Here is a 13,209-nt window from a genome sequence, read left to right as displayed (position 1 = left end):
CACATCTAATCACCAAGCTGTAACAAACAGTTCATAGAGTGGCATTAGCCTACAGACACGTTTTGAGTAGCACCGTCTGAACTGCACTCACTTTTATTAATCTCACTAAGCCTACCCTCATCTGTATGATGAGAATAAGAGGGAATGCTCTGGACACCTCGAATAATAATCTGATGCTCTAATGAATTATAAATCTTGCAAAAATCAGGTACCAATGATGTGTTATTGAGTTATGCAGAAAGTCATCTGAAATAAAGCAATATATAAAAATAAAATATTTTTTATTTGCTCAAAATGCTTGTTTTTAAAGTTAACTGAAATTAAAAATGTTTTCCAATGAAGTTGTTAACATCCAAAACTTCATTAAGAGTTTGTAACAAATTAAGAGTTTACAACAAATGTGGTCTATATACAGTCTTAGCTGACATTTTGATAGTAGTGTATACTCTATACAATGATATGTATTCTTTTTATCAGAGCATACTCTCCTGATCAGACACAGAAATACAGAAGTTACAGTGTTATTTTCATTTTTATCTATGTTCTAATATGAGATTTTAGTATCTAGAATTCAAAACTCAAAATCGTTCACACAGATTTAGTGTTTTTTCATGTCTGGAGCACTTCTCTAAGAAATTTTACATTTTATAAACTTTCCTTTGAAATACGAGAAAAACATGGGATCTCCTGAGTTACAGATGTAGCTTATACATTCTTTAAAAGTTATTTTTTTCAAATATCACAAATTAACCATATATATCCATAATAAACATCCTTGCTATTCACATAGTTCTTTAAGCAATATTCAAGTATATTTGTGCTTGTAAGTTTCCATTACTTTAGAGCCTACTTTTAGCTTTCAATAAAACTGTATATCTGTAAAGGTTTCTCAAATATGTAATAAGTGAAGCAAAACAGTCATTATGAAAATATAAACTGCTATTATAGCCTTTTCATCTTTCATGTTTTTATGCATTTCTTGTCAACCATATAATTTCCTGTTCTTTAGGGAAGTTGATAAATTGTTGTCTTTGTAATCTCAACACTGCTGCTTTCTCAGCAGGCCATAAGAGTATATCACAGGTTTCCTAACACATGGTATTCACTCTGCCGTATCAGTTGTAGCAGTGGAATCCGATAATATTGGTATTCATCACTTCCAGTTATTTCAACTGCAGGACCACCTTAAAACACAAAGGGAGGGAAGGGTGGGAATCAGGTTATCCCAGAATGATGCCAGTATCTGCTGAATGAGATGCTTTGAAATCTCTGAAGAAGGGGCTGGAGAACTGACAAGTACAATGCACAGAAGGCACAGGTCTGCCAGGATCCATGCTTCAGACTCATCTAACATTTACACCAGGCTCTGCCACACACGTCTCCAGACTTGTAGCCTCATCCAAAGGCAAGCCAGGCTACCAGTTTGTTACTGGGCACGTGGACCAGTCATCAAGGCACCACGATGGCCGAGTGACTGCAGAGTATGGAGGGAAGATGAAGTATACCAGAGTTTCAAAAAGATCGAGCCAAGATGGGTTAGTGGCAAGAGAGGTTGGTAAGAATAACTGACTTTAATCCTTGAGACACGATCACTAGAGACGACGCTCGGCAACAAGGAAAGGAACATACGCAACGTAGGGAATTACGTCTTCCTCACGGCAGCAGTTTCTACCGTCTAAATATTATTTTTCACATTAGTTAAACACTCGGAATTATTACTGTTACTTAGCCATTCCTTTGTAAATGTAAAGCTTTTGGTCCTTCATTAGCTCTATTTTGTCTCAAGCTGATTTCTGTCATAATAACTACAAACCATATTTTGTCTCTGGTACTTAAAGCGATTTTCTACCATTTGTCCAGTAAATAAGACAATCTTTTCTTCAAGATCATTAACTATTATTAATCATTAAATGTCTTCAGAAAATTTTTTTTACCATAAATGAGCACTGGAGCAAAACAAATCTAGCTGTTATTCTTTAAAAAAAATAACCACTTGATAAATTATGTTCTATTAATGTAAATTAAATTTATAATTAATGTAATATCTAAAACTAGAGAAGAACATATCAAAGTATCTTCTGTGCTTGACATAAAATATCAGGAACAAAAGAAATATTAAACATAAATGATTAGTTTTTCTTATATTGCTCTAATGGTATCAATCAGAAATTAAATATTTTGAACCATACAAAAAAATTAAAACACATACCTTATTAGCTGCTTCCAAGGAATTTATTAGATTCTGCAGCTCTTCTTTACTCATTTCAACAGAATACGGCTTGACTTCACCATTTTCTTTCACATCTAGATGAAGGTTTAAAAGTGGCATTTGTAGTGTAGCAATCTTGTCACTAGAAAGTGCAAGCTGTTTAAAATGAGAAAAATGCTAATTAGTAAGTAGTATTAAAAAGGAATGTATTACATATGCATCAGAGCTTACAAACAACACGTTAGAAAAAAGAGTACTCCTGTTTGCTGTGAAGTACAGGGAAATGTGAAAGGAATAAAAGAAATTAAACCCATGCCAAACCAGCATATATCTGAAGAATAGAAAAAGAAAAGAGAGAAAGTAGTTTAGGGGAAAAAGACAACCAGTCAGGATTTTATGGTAGGAGTAGAAATCTAGAGCAGCGTTATGGCTGGGAAGTACTGAATGGGTCCAATGCATCAAGAAACAGAATTTTAAAGAAGTGTAATGATAACAACAGGATGAAAGTCCGTGTACAAAGATAAAACTAAAAACACCGTTAAGTCTCAGAAATTAAGATGCTTAAATAATGAGCAGATAACTCTCTATTAAACTATTGAAAAATGTTATCAAGATACCATCTTTGATCAGAGCCACTCAACAAAAACATAGGACACTTTTACCTCTTCTACTTTCTGTCTAGAGGAAATGGAAGAACCAACTGTTGACGATACTAAAGCTTTTTGAAACAATCATCATAGCTTCACTGGCAGATGGCAAAGAGAAACTCAGTTTTCCTGGAATCTGAGCCAGTAACCCCACAATAACTGAATTTTGGAGTGCTACCACTTGCAAAAGTTTACTTGGGCAATAGTAAAGGACTCCCTCCCTGACAACCAACCTCAAAGGATCTCCCTTGTGGTGCATACACTACAGGACCAAACAAACCTTCCCGTAGCTCCTCCATCCTCTCTCCAAAATACAGGACCCATAATATCTGAGAAAGCATCACCTTCAGGTTGTCCGCCTCATCAATAATTTTCCTCAATATTTCCAACAAGTGTTTCCCAGCCTATGTTTGAGTACCAGCTATGAGAAGGAGTGTGCTAACTCAAAAAGAGGTTAAAATAATTTTCAGGGCTTCCCTGGTGGCGCAGTGTTGAGAGTCCATCTGCCGATGCAGGGGACTCAGGTTCGTGCCCCAGTCCGGGAAGCTCCTACATGCCGCAGAGCGGCTGGGCCCGTGAGCCATGGCCGCTGGAGCCTGCGCGTCCGGAGCCTGTGCTCCGCAACGCGAGAGGCCACAACAGTGAGAGGCCCGCGTACCGCAAAAAAAAAAAATAATTTTCAGATACGTATAGTGGTTAAATTATTATTTCTTAGGTTGAATTGAAACCTATCTTATTACAAATCATATACTTTAGCCTTTGTCCTATTCGCCAGAGCCACAGAGTACATATCTATTCCTTCATCTACATGACTTTTAGTCCTTTAATGACTTTTAGTCCTTTAATGACTTAAAGCTTTACTTAATTAAATTTATTATACTTGTAATTTATTATACATGGTTTAGATGTCTGCAGTGCACTTACTGATGCCCAAGTTAACACAAAAGATGTAATTTTAATTATCTTTGATACATTTTTAGGAAAATGTATTCTCAAAAATACAGAAATTTTAGATATATATTACAAAAAATAAATCTATTCAAAAAATGAAATAAAAAGCATAAATACTCATAAATAAATATATTCTCACCTTTAACTGCCAATCAAAATCCTGTAGCTGTGAAGAGGAAATATCAACTATTTCTTCCAACAGAGCCTGCTTGATTTCATCTTTCCTACTTTTTAAGCATTTCATGATAGCTTCTTGATGAGATGAATTCAACTGATCCAACTGCTGAGATATCTATGAAAATAAAAATAGATGGTTAGAAAATAAGTGAAAGGGCCTTTCTGTTTATTTTTTTAATTTTTATTGGAGTATGGCTGCTTTACAATGTTGTGTTAGCCTCCACTGCACAACAAAATGAATCAGCCATACACATAGAGATATCCCCTCCCTTTTGGACTTCCCTCCCATTTAGGTTACCCCAGTGCATTAGGCAGAATTCCCTGTGCTATACGGTATGTTCCCATCATTTGTCTATTTTATACATAGTATTGATAATGTATACGTGTCAATCCCAGTCTCCTAATTCCTCCCATCCCACCCCTTCCCCCCTTGGTATCCATACATTTGTTCTCTACGTCTCCGTCTCTATTTCTGCTTTGCAAATAAGACCACCTATACCACTTTTCTAGATTCCACATATATGCGTTATTATACGATATTCGCTTTTCTCTTTCTGACTTACTTCACTCTGTATGACACTCTCTAGGTTCATCCACGTCTCTACAGATGACCTGATTTCACTCCTTTTTATGGCTGAGTAATATTCCATTGTATACATGTACCACATCTTCTTTACCCATTCCTCTTTTGATGGGCATTTAGGTTGCTTCCATGACCTGGCTATTGTAAATAGTTCTGCTATGAACACTGGGGTGCATGTGTTTTTTTGAATTATGGTTTTCTCTGGGTATATGCCCAGTAGTGGGATTGTTTGGTCATATGGTAGTTCTATTTTTAGTTTTTTTAAGGAACCTCCATACTGTTTTCCATAGCAGCTGTATCAATTTACATTCCTACCAACAGTGTATGAGGGTTCCCTTTTCTCCACACCCTCTCCACCATTTATTGTTTGTAGATTTTTTGATGATGGCCATTCTGACCAGGGTGAGGTGATACCTCCTGGTAGTTTTGATTTGCTTTTCTCTAATGATTAGTGATGCTGAGCATCTTTAGGGCCTTTCTGTTTAAAATGTAAACAACAGTCACACTCTCACATACCCTTTAAATAGTAGTATCAATAAATGAAATAAAAAATTTCTATAACCATGAAACAATAAGATGAGGATGCATAACCAATAAACAAGAGGTTTTAACAAATTTTTGCAAAACAGAAAGTAAAAAGGGCTGACCAGTGAAGCAGAATAAGAGTGAATACACTTGGAAACCACTAAAGCTGGTATACCTATATTAATGTATCAGAAAACAGACTTTAAGAAATAGAACAGGATAGCAAAAGGGTTGCTCAACAGAAATACATAACAATCATAAATGTGTGTGCACGTAATAACACCACTTCAAAATATATAAAGCTCCAAAACTTGGCAGAAAAAGAGAAATGGGTAAGTCAACTTTCATAATTAGAGATGTTAACAAACCTCTCAGTAACTGATAGAAAGAGACAAAAAAAAAAAAAAAAACCTCTGACCTTCAAGATGATATCAAGAAATGGAGCCTTGGAGAGGTAATCAGGTTTGGATGAGGTCATGAAGGTGGGACCCTCATGATGGGATTAGTGCCCTTGTAAGAAGCACCAGAGAGTTTGCTTTCTGTTTCCACCCCTACCCCCACAGCCATGTGAGGACACAGCAAGAAGGCAATCATCTGCAGCAAGGAAAAAAGCCCTCACCAGGGAGCAGAATCAGCTGTACCCTGACTTTGGACTCCCTAGACTCTAGAACTGCAAGAAATTAATTCCTGTTATTTAAGCTACTCACTCCAAGGTATTTTGTTGTGGCAGCCCAAGCTAATACTCCCCATCAAAATTCCAGCAGGTTTTTTGGTTAAAACTGACAAGCTGATTTTAAAATGCACCTGAAAATACAAAGGATCTAGAGTAACCAAAGCAATCTTGAAGAAACACAAGGTTGAAGCTCTTCTACTACCAGATATCAAAACTTAATGTAATACAGCTTTAATTCTACAATAATTAAGACATTGTAGTATGGGCAAACATAGACAAACAGACTAATGGAGTGAAAAGAGAGTCCAGATAGAGAACCATACATATATGGTCACCTGATTTCCGAGAAAGGCTGCACAGCAATTCTATGGGGCAAGGATGGTCATTTCAATAAATGGTACTAGGTCAAGTGAATATCATATGGAAAAATTTGAATTTGACCCCTACTCCATACACAAATATTAATTCAAAATGCATCAGTGACATAAATGTAAAAGCTAAAACAATCAAGCTTCTACAAGAATGCATCCAAAAACATCTTCATGGCTCTGGCACAAATATTTCTTAAACACAGCATTAATATCACTAACCATCAAAAGAAATACTGACAAATTGGACTTGATTAAAATACAGAACTTCTATTCACCAAAAGATACTATTAAGAGACTGAAAAGGCAAGTAACATAAAAGATATTTAAAATACATATATCCAAGAACTCATTCAGAATATCATCGAAATCAAAATGACAAACATACATAACTCCATTTTTTTCCCAAGTGGGCAACCTACACAAACATGCCCAAATGACTTTTGACAAAGGTACAAAAGCAATTCAATGGAAGGATACCCCGTGACCCTGCAATTTCACTTCAAGATGTTTATCCTAGAAAAGCTGGCCCATGTGTGTACAAAAAGACACATACAAAATGTCTGTAGCAGCACTATTCATAATAATGAAAGAGGCAATGACCCAACTATTCATCAGTAGGGGGATAGAAAAATAAGCCCTACTAATTCCTATCATCAAATACTACAAGGGGTTAAAATACATAAACCAGATCTACATTTATGAACATTGGTAAATCTAAAACGCAATGTTGCAGAAAAATTACAAATAGATACAAACATTACCATTGACAAGTTACACATTTAAACAGCTCAAATAATTGTATATACTGCTTGAAGATGCAAATATTCACACAATATAGAATACAAAACATGCACACAACTTCACAAGTGGTAATCTCTAGGGGGAGGGTGATATTTATGTGTATCTGTAATGCCTTGTTTCTAAAACACACACAAACCTGAAATACATAAAATAAAATTTTAACAACTGTTTAATTGTGGTAATGGGAATATAGGTGTCAGTTATATAACTTTCAGTTTTCTTCTATATGACTTAAATGTTTTACAATTTTAAAATATACAAACAACCAAAAAGAAAACTACAAAAATCCAGAACTTGCAGATTTTCCACTTAATTATGAGGTTTTTATTGTTATCTATTATACACTTAATAATGATGGCCCTTGTTTTATATAGTGCCCTGAAGACCAACTTAATAAAAAAAAATCTGAATACAAATTATTTATTATTTATCATAAGGTATATAAATTTGGAATGAAGTTACCTCTTCATCAGATAAATTTTTACCAACTACAGCTTTGAAAAAGTTGGTAATGTCTTCTAGAACATGCATCCATTCTGTTGAATCCCAAACACTGTGATAATCCTGGTAGAGAGGATAAGTTCGGCCACAAATGCCATCAATTATTTTATGAAGAAGCTAGAGAGAAGAAAAAAGAGAAATAAATGTAATTATAAGTAAAATTATAAAACAGATTTATCTTCCTCGTAGCACATAAATGGTGTTGGGAGAAGTTCATGTTACCTTCAGGAGCAGCTGAGGTTGCAAAGCAACTATCCTTAACATTATTTTATTAATTAAAAGTTAGAGGGCTTCCCTGGTGGCGCAGTGGTTGAGAGTCCGCCTGCCGATGCAGGGGACACGGGTTCGTGCCCCGGTCCGGGAAGATCCCACATGCCGCGGAGCGGCTGGGCCCGTGAGCCATGGCCGCTGAGCCTGAGTGTCTGGAGCCTGTGCTCCGCGACGGGAGAGGCCACAACAGTGAGAGCCCCGTGCACCGCAAAAAAAAAAAAAAAAACAGTTAGAGCTTCACACACACACACACACACACACACAGACTTTCTGTAATTGTCCACCTTCAGAAGCTAAAATAATTTTATAGATACACTGTTGTTTCTCCAACGTTCCTGAAAGGAAGATGGTGAGTGTACAAGTTTCTCCTTGGGATTCCTTAGACATCGGATTTATACCAATAACGAAAAAACAAGGTATGACTCTTAGATCAAAGTCTTTTAACTGTAGATCTACACACCTCTTCTCTCCGTTTTCCACAACACCCACACTTATTTCTTTTGGACCAAAAAAAGCCCTCGGTGCCTTTCTTTCTTTTTTACATTCCTTTCTCTCTACCCTACCTTAATGCCAGCAATGGAAACCCTAACACATATATAACTAAACAAAGTAATTAAGACTGGATTTTGGAACAAAACTGTCTAGTCTGAATCCTATTTCCATTACATACTAGTTTTGCCAAGTTATTTAAACATTCTGTGCCTGTTTCCTCATGTGTAAAACGAGGATATCATCTATCCCTATAATGTTGTATGGATTGAAGAATACATGCAGATCACTTGGCACACTCCTGGCATTAAACACTGCTTGCCATTGTTATCCTTCATCATCTTTTTATTATCATCATCATCACTATTACTACTACTACTACGGTACTACGTTCCATGCCTTTAACATATATTAACTGAGTACGTACTATACCAGCACTATTCTAGGCAAATGATAAATATGGTTTTCCTTCTCAAGGGATATTTGTGTCTTGTAAGAAGCATACTTGAACCCAAACAACTTGGAAATGCATTTAAGCAGCAAGGCTTCCAACTCTTTTCTCCTGGATCATATTCCAGTCCATTTTAAGCAGTAACTCCTCTATAAACACCACACATATCGGAACAGAGATGAGCAACTGGTGACCCTACTTCCAAATGTTGGCTAAAGCACTATGTGAACAGAAATTTTATTTATCTTAAATTAACCAACATTTTCAACTTGAAATTCATTCAAAATTCTCTACCTATATTTCACCTTATCCCAAACTGTCCCCCATGCTAAAACAAAACTCAGAACTCAAACTGAAAAAATAAGAGTGCTATCCTTTTGGAATATATTTTTTAAATTAATTCACAAATATGTAATGAGCACTTCATTCCAGTTATTAAACAAGTTAATGTAAATACAAAGAAAAATAACTATAACAGCTACCATTTATAAAGCCCGAATTATGTACCAAACACTGTGCTGATCTTCACTGTAACCCTGTGAAGTAAGCCTTGCTATTATCCCCATTTTACAAATGATGAAACTGAGGATAAATAAGGTCCTACATATCAGAGCCTCAGTCCATTAGAGAAAACTAATATATCAATAAATAAATGTAATTTAGGATGATAAGAGTTGTAATTCAAGTTTACAGAAGGTACAAAACAGCACAGAAGACGGAGGGGAAAGTATGTCTTAAAAGGATGAGTAGTTGGCCAAACAGGAGAAGGGTATTTCTAGTCACAAGCAGCTGCATATGCAGATAAAAGTGTAAAACCACATGGTGCAACTTGGGAGATGACAGCATACAAAGCTGGAGAGGTGGTGGAGGCCAAATCACAAAGGGCCTTGTATACAGTGCAAAAGAGCCGAAACTTTAATGTGTGTTCAATAGGGAACGAGAGGTTGCAAACCAACCCGTCCAGGTGGTAAGTTTTCAAAGACTACGTGGCGACTCCACCCCCCGGCCCGGGTCACTTGGTCCCGGCCGCTTGCGGGAGAGAACAGGCAGTCCCCACTCAGGTGCGGGCGCGGCCCGGCGGGCGTCAGCGTGCAAAGCGCCCGGAGAGGCCACTGGAGGCCGGGTCGCAGAGGTGGCGACCCAAGCCTCGGCCTCCTCAACTCTCCAGGAAACGCAAGGGGCGGGCCACCCGAAATCACTCCCCTTCCTCCTCCTTCCCCTGGGAAGCCGGCACGAGCCCCGCAAACGCGTCCAGGTGGGACCTGCCCCGCACGCCAGGCCTTCCCGGAGCCCGGCCCCGCGCAGCCGCCCCTGGCGCCCTCCTCACCTGCAGGCCCAGCTCGGCAGGAAGCTTCTGCAGCCGCCACAAGGGAACCCCCTCTTCCGGCTCCATCCCTGCGAGTAGCGAGGCTGGGTCACATGACCAGTCCTGGCGTCTCCTTTGAGGCACGGCTCGCTCACGTGACTCTACCCAGCTGGTCGGGGTGGGCGGGGCGGGCCGGGAGAGGCTGGAGCCCTTGTGCGCTTGCGCAGAGATGGAGGCCTCGCTTTCCCTATGAGTGAGGAAAATACTTTCTGCCCGTTGCGACTTTGAAACGTTCGTTACACACCCTTATGGTATTACGTGGAAGGCATATTCGCGAATCTCTCAAAGCAGTTGGTAACTTTGTTCAGAGTTTTATTAAACTTTCTCTGCACACTTAGAGTTATGGTTATCTTTCATTTCGGGGATTACAGGTGACTTTGATTCCCTTTTAGTTTTTCTACATTTTCTATTAAAAGTTTTAGTTTTAAATGATTTTATTTAAAATGCTAGATTATGATTCCATCTAGTCCCTTTAATTTTGACTTGAAAATTAGCCAAATCTTACCTGAACTCATCCCCTTCTTTCAACATCTTGCTAAATGCAAGCAATAACAACCGACATACGCTGATAATAATCTGTCTTCCGATCGCATTGCCTAGAACTACAGTCTCAGTTGGCGTAGGTTCTGCCTTCCAAATTGTCAAAGGCAGTGCATAACATGAACCCCAGCTTTCTGGCCTGCCGCCATACACTAAATCAACTACATATTTTAGGTTATGTTACAGTACCTCCCACTCATAACAATTTCTGCGTTGGTCAGAGTAGGTTGACTAACAAAACAACACCAAAATTTTAGTAGCTTAACATAATATTTATTTTTTCGTTATATGTGTGTCAGTTTAATACAGGTATAGGTGGTTAGGAGGCTCTTTTAGTCTCCAAGACCTCAGAGTTCTGTCCAGTCACTGGGGAAAAAGCATGTGAAAGATCATAAAGGAGATTTTTATATGCCAAATCTAGAAATGGGGAACATCATTTCTACCCGTTTCCATCAGCCAGAACCCAGTGTCATGGTAGCAACTAACTGTAAGGGAATCTGGAAAATACAGTTTAGCTGTGTTCCCAAGAAGGAAAAGAAACAGTTTGGTAAACACACAGTTTATGTCTACCACAATCATGCTGTTCAAAAGACAACTGAGAATTTCTAATACGAGGTATATCAACACTGTTAACAATCATTCTCTTTCACAGTTTCATGTGGAAAAATCATGCTTGGTAGCTTATTGTTAAAGTAAAATATTAAACCAGGCTCCGACTAACATCTTGTACCTGCCTCAAATTAGTATTGATTCAGGTTCATATTAAGAGGAAGGGCTGATAGGTTAATAATCATTCCCTTTTTGAGTTATCGCCACAATCAGGTTAGATTAAAATCTGTGATTCTAGAAGTTATATCTGAGAGAAATCAAGAGGGTGAAACTGGCTGGTTGGCTGCTTAGGTAAAACTCTGGGCTATACTAATTTAGAATTATTACAAGAAAAGGTCCAGTCTTCAGTTTTTTATGTCCCCAGACTCTATTTTGTCATTTCACTCAAGATATTGACTCACCCTAACTGAACTCTCTTGCCAGAATGTTACACAATAGGAATTGCTTCTCCTTAGTGTATTCTCTCTTGAAGGAAAACCTGTTTCTTTGAGTCTCCTTTTTGTTAAATGCCATACCCTTATAATTGCCTCTTATACCCTCTTGACCAATATTTAGGAAATATTCTGTTCTAGAGGGTTACTCTGGGAATTTCTATCCCCCATCATTATGGGTCAAGTCTTACCAGTAAGTTTCAAACGATAACTTTCTTCTGTCCCTAAATTCTGGGCTCCCTATTTTCACCCACGAAGTGACATTAGCTTCAGTAATTACAATTTCTGACAAATGTTTGAGAAATCCAGAAAAGCTATTAACTCATTATTCAGAGTTGAAGGCATCTGTTAAGAAAAGAAATTGTCTGTAGTTTTCCACATCTGTTTCTCAGTTCAAACCTGCTTTTCAGGTTATCCTACAACTTGAAGTTGACTAATTGGTTCACCTTAATTAGATACGTTGCAATATAGATGTGCTTAGTGATTTGCTTTGCCATCTATGTAAAATTATTCCTGTTCATAAATTTCTGAGAGCAAAGAGGCTTCAAGTTTCAATGAGTTTAATTACTATCCTATAACCACACAGGAAATGTTGAAATGTTACATTGGCATTGGTTCTATTAAATTGAAACAAGTTATGGATAGCTAATTTGTAAAGACTTGGAAGATACTGGGTTTTATTTTGTCTGTATAAACTCAGATTTGGCTGCCTAGGAAATGTGTCTTTTTTTCTTAACAACTTATTTTTATTTGTTTATTTATTTATTTGGTTGTGCCGGGTTTTAGTTTGGCACGTGAACTCTTAGTTGTGGCATGCAAGTGGGATCTAGATCCCTGACCAGGGATCAAACGTGGCCTCCCTGTATAGGGAGTTCAGAGTCTTAACCACTAGCCACCAGGGAAGTCCCTAGGAAACATTTCTTATAAGTCAACTGGATAAATGTCTTTTCATTCTGGTGAATGAACTTAATAAATGGAAGGCCTTTGTCTTTCTTTTTGACCATTATAGGTAATTAAGACATTTTCTTTATCAGAAAAACCCTTGTAGCTAAAGCCATCTGAGTTCTGTTACAGTGATCTTTGAAACAGACATTTTGATTTAAAAAGGATGATAAAGACTGCACATAACAGGTATTCCAGTGTAGCAGTAAAGAATACAGTGGACTAAAAGCTCGAAATTCTTCTGTTAAAGTTAAATACTTGAGGGAACTGCAATTTTGGAACTTAGAGTAATGCATTGTATTCCACACTCTGTCCTCAGGGATTTGCAGTCTTAGAATGGCATATCAAGTGCTCCATTAGTCTTTCTGATGACTGTTCTGTGTCTGCAAGACCTCCCTCTTCTGGGTTGCCACCTCTTTTAATCACTGTACTGAAAGCCTCCGCATCTGTGAGCTGTTAAGATTTTAGCCAGTGGTTCTTAATCAAGATAGCTCATTAGAGTCACACCAGAGAATGTTTGAGTGATTGATTTTTCACTTTAAATATACTATACTTTTGTTTTTTAAATAGCTTTGTCATTTACATACCATAAAATCCTGCCGTTTAAAGTAAAGTTTGGTGGGGTTTACTAAATTTATCCAGTTCTTCAATCATCACCACATTTTAGCGTGAG

General features: G+C 37.6%; 1 protein-coding gene across 1 annotated transcript; it reads right to left on the bottom strand.

Annotated features, from left to right (window-relative positions):
* Positions 1 to 264: 264 nt before the first annotated feature.
* COMMD8 (COMM domain containing 8) lies at positions 265 to 10,104 on the bottom strand. Its single transcript, XM_060148238.1, has 5 exons — positions 9,976 to 10,104; positions 7,400 to 7,555; positions 3,947 to 4,099; positions 2,210 to 2,365; positions 265 to 1,184 (listed from the first exon to the last, which is right to left on the bottom strand). Exons 1-5 carry the CDS (start codon positions 10,039 to 10,041, stop codon positions 1,164 to 1,166), a joined length of 552 nt encoding a protein of 183 aa, XP_060004221.1. The 5' UTR covers positions 10,042 to 10,104; the 3' UTR covers positions 265 to 1,163.
* Between the last annotated feature and the right edge of the window lie 3,105 nt (positions 10,105 to 13,209).

The sequence above is a fragment of the Lagenorhynchus albirostris genome, chromosome 4, assembly GCF_949774975.1.
Source record: "Lagenorhynchus albirostris chromosome 4, mLagAlb1.1, whole genome shotgun sequence".
In the NCBI taxonomy this organism is placed as follows: Eukaryota; Metazoa; Chordata; class Mammalia; order Artiodactyla; family Delphinidae; genus Lagenorhynchus; species Lagenorhynchus albirostris.
Note: the sequence above shows the minus strand (reverse complement) of the source record. Positions and strands in the feature narration are given on the sequence as shown.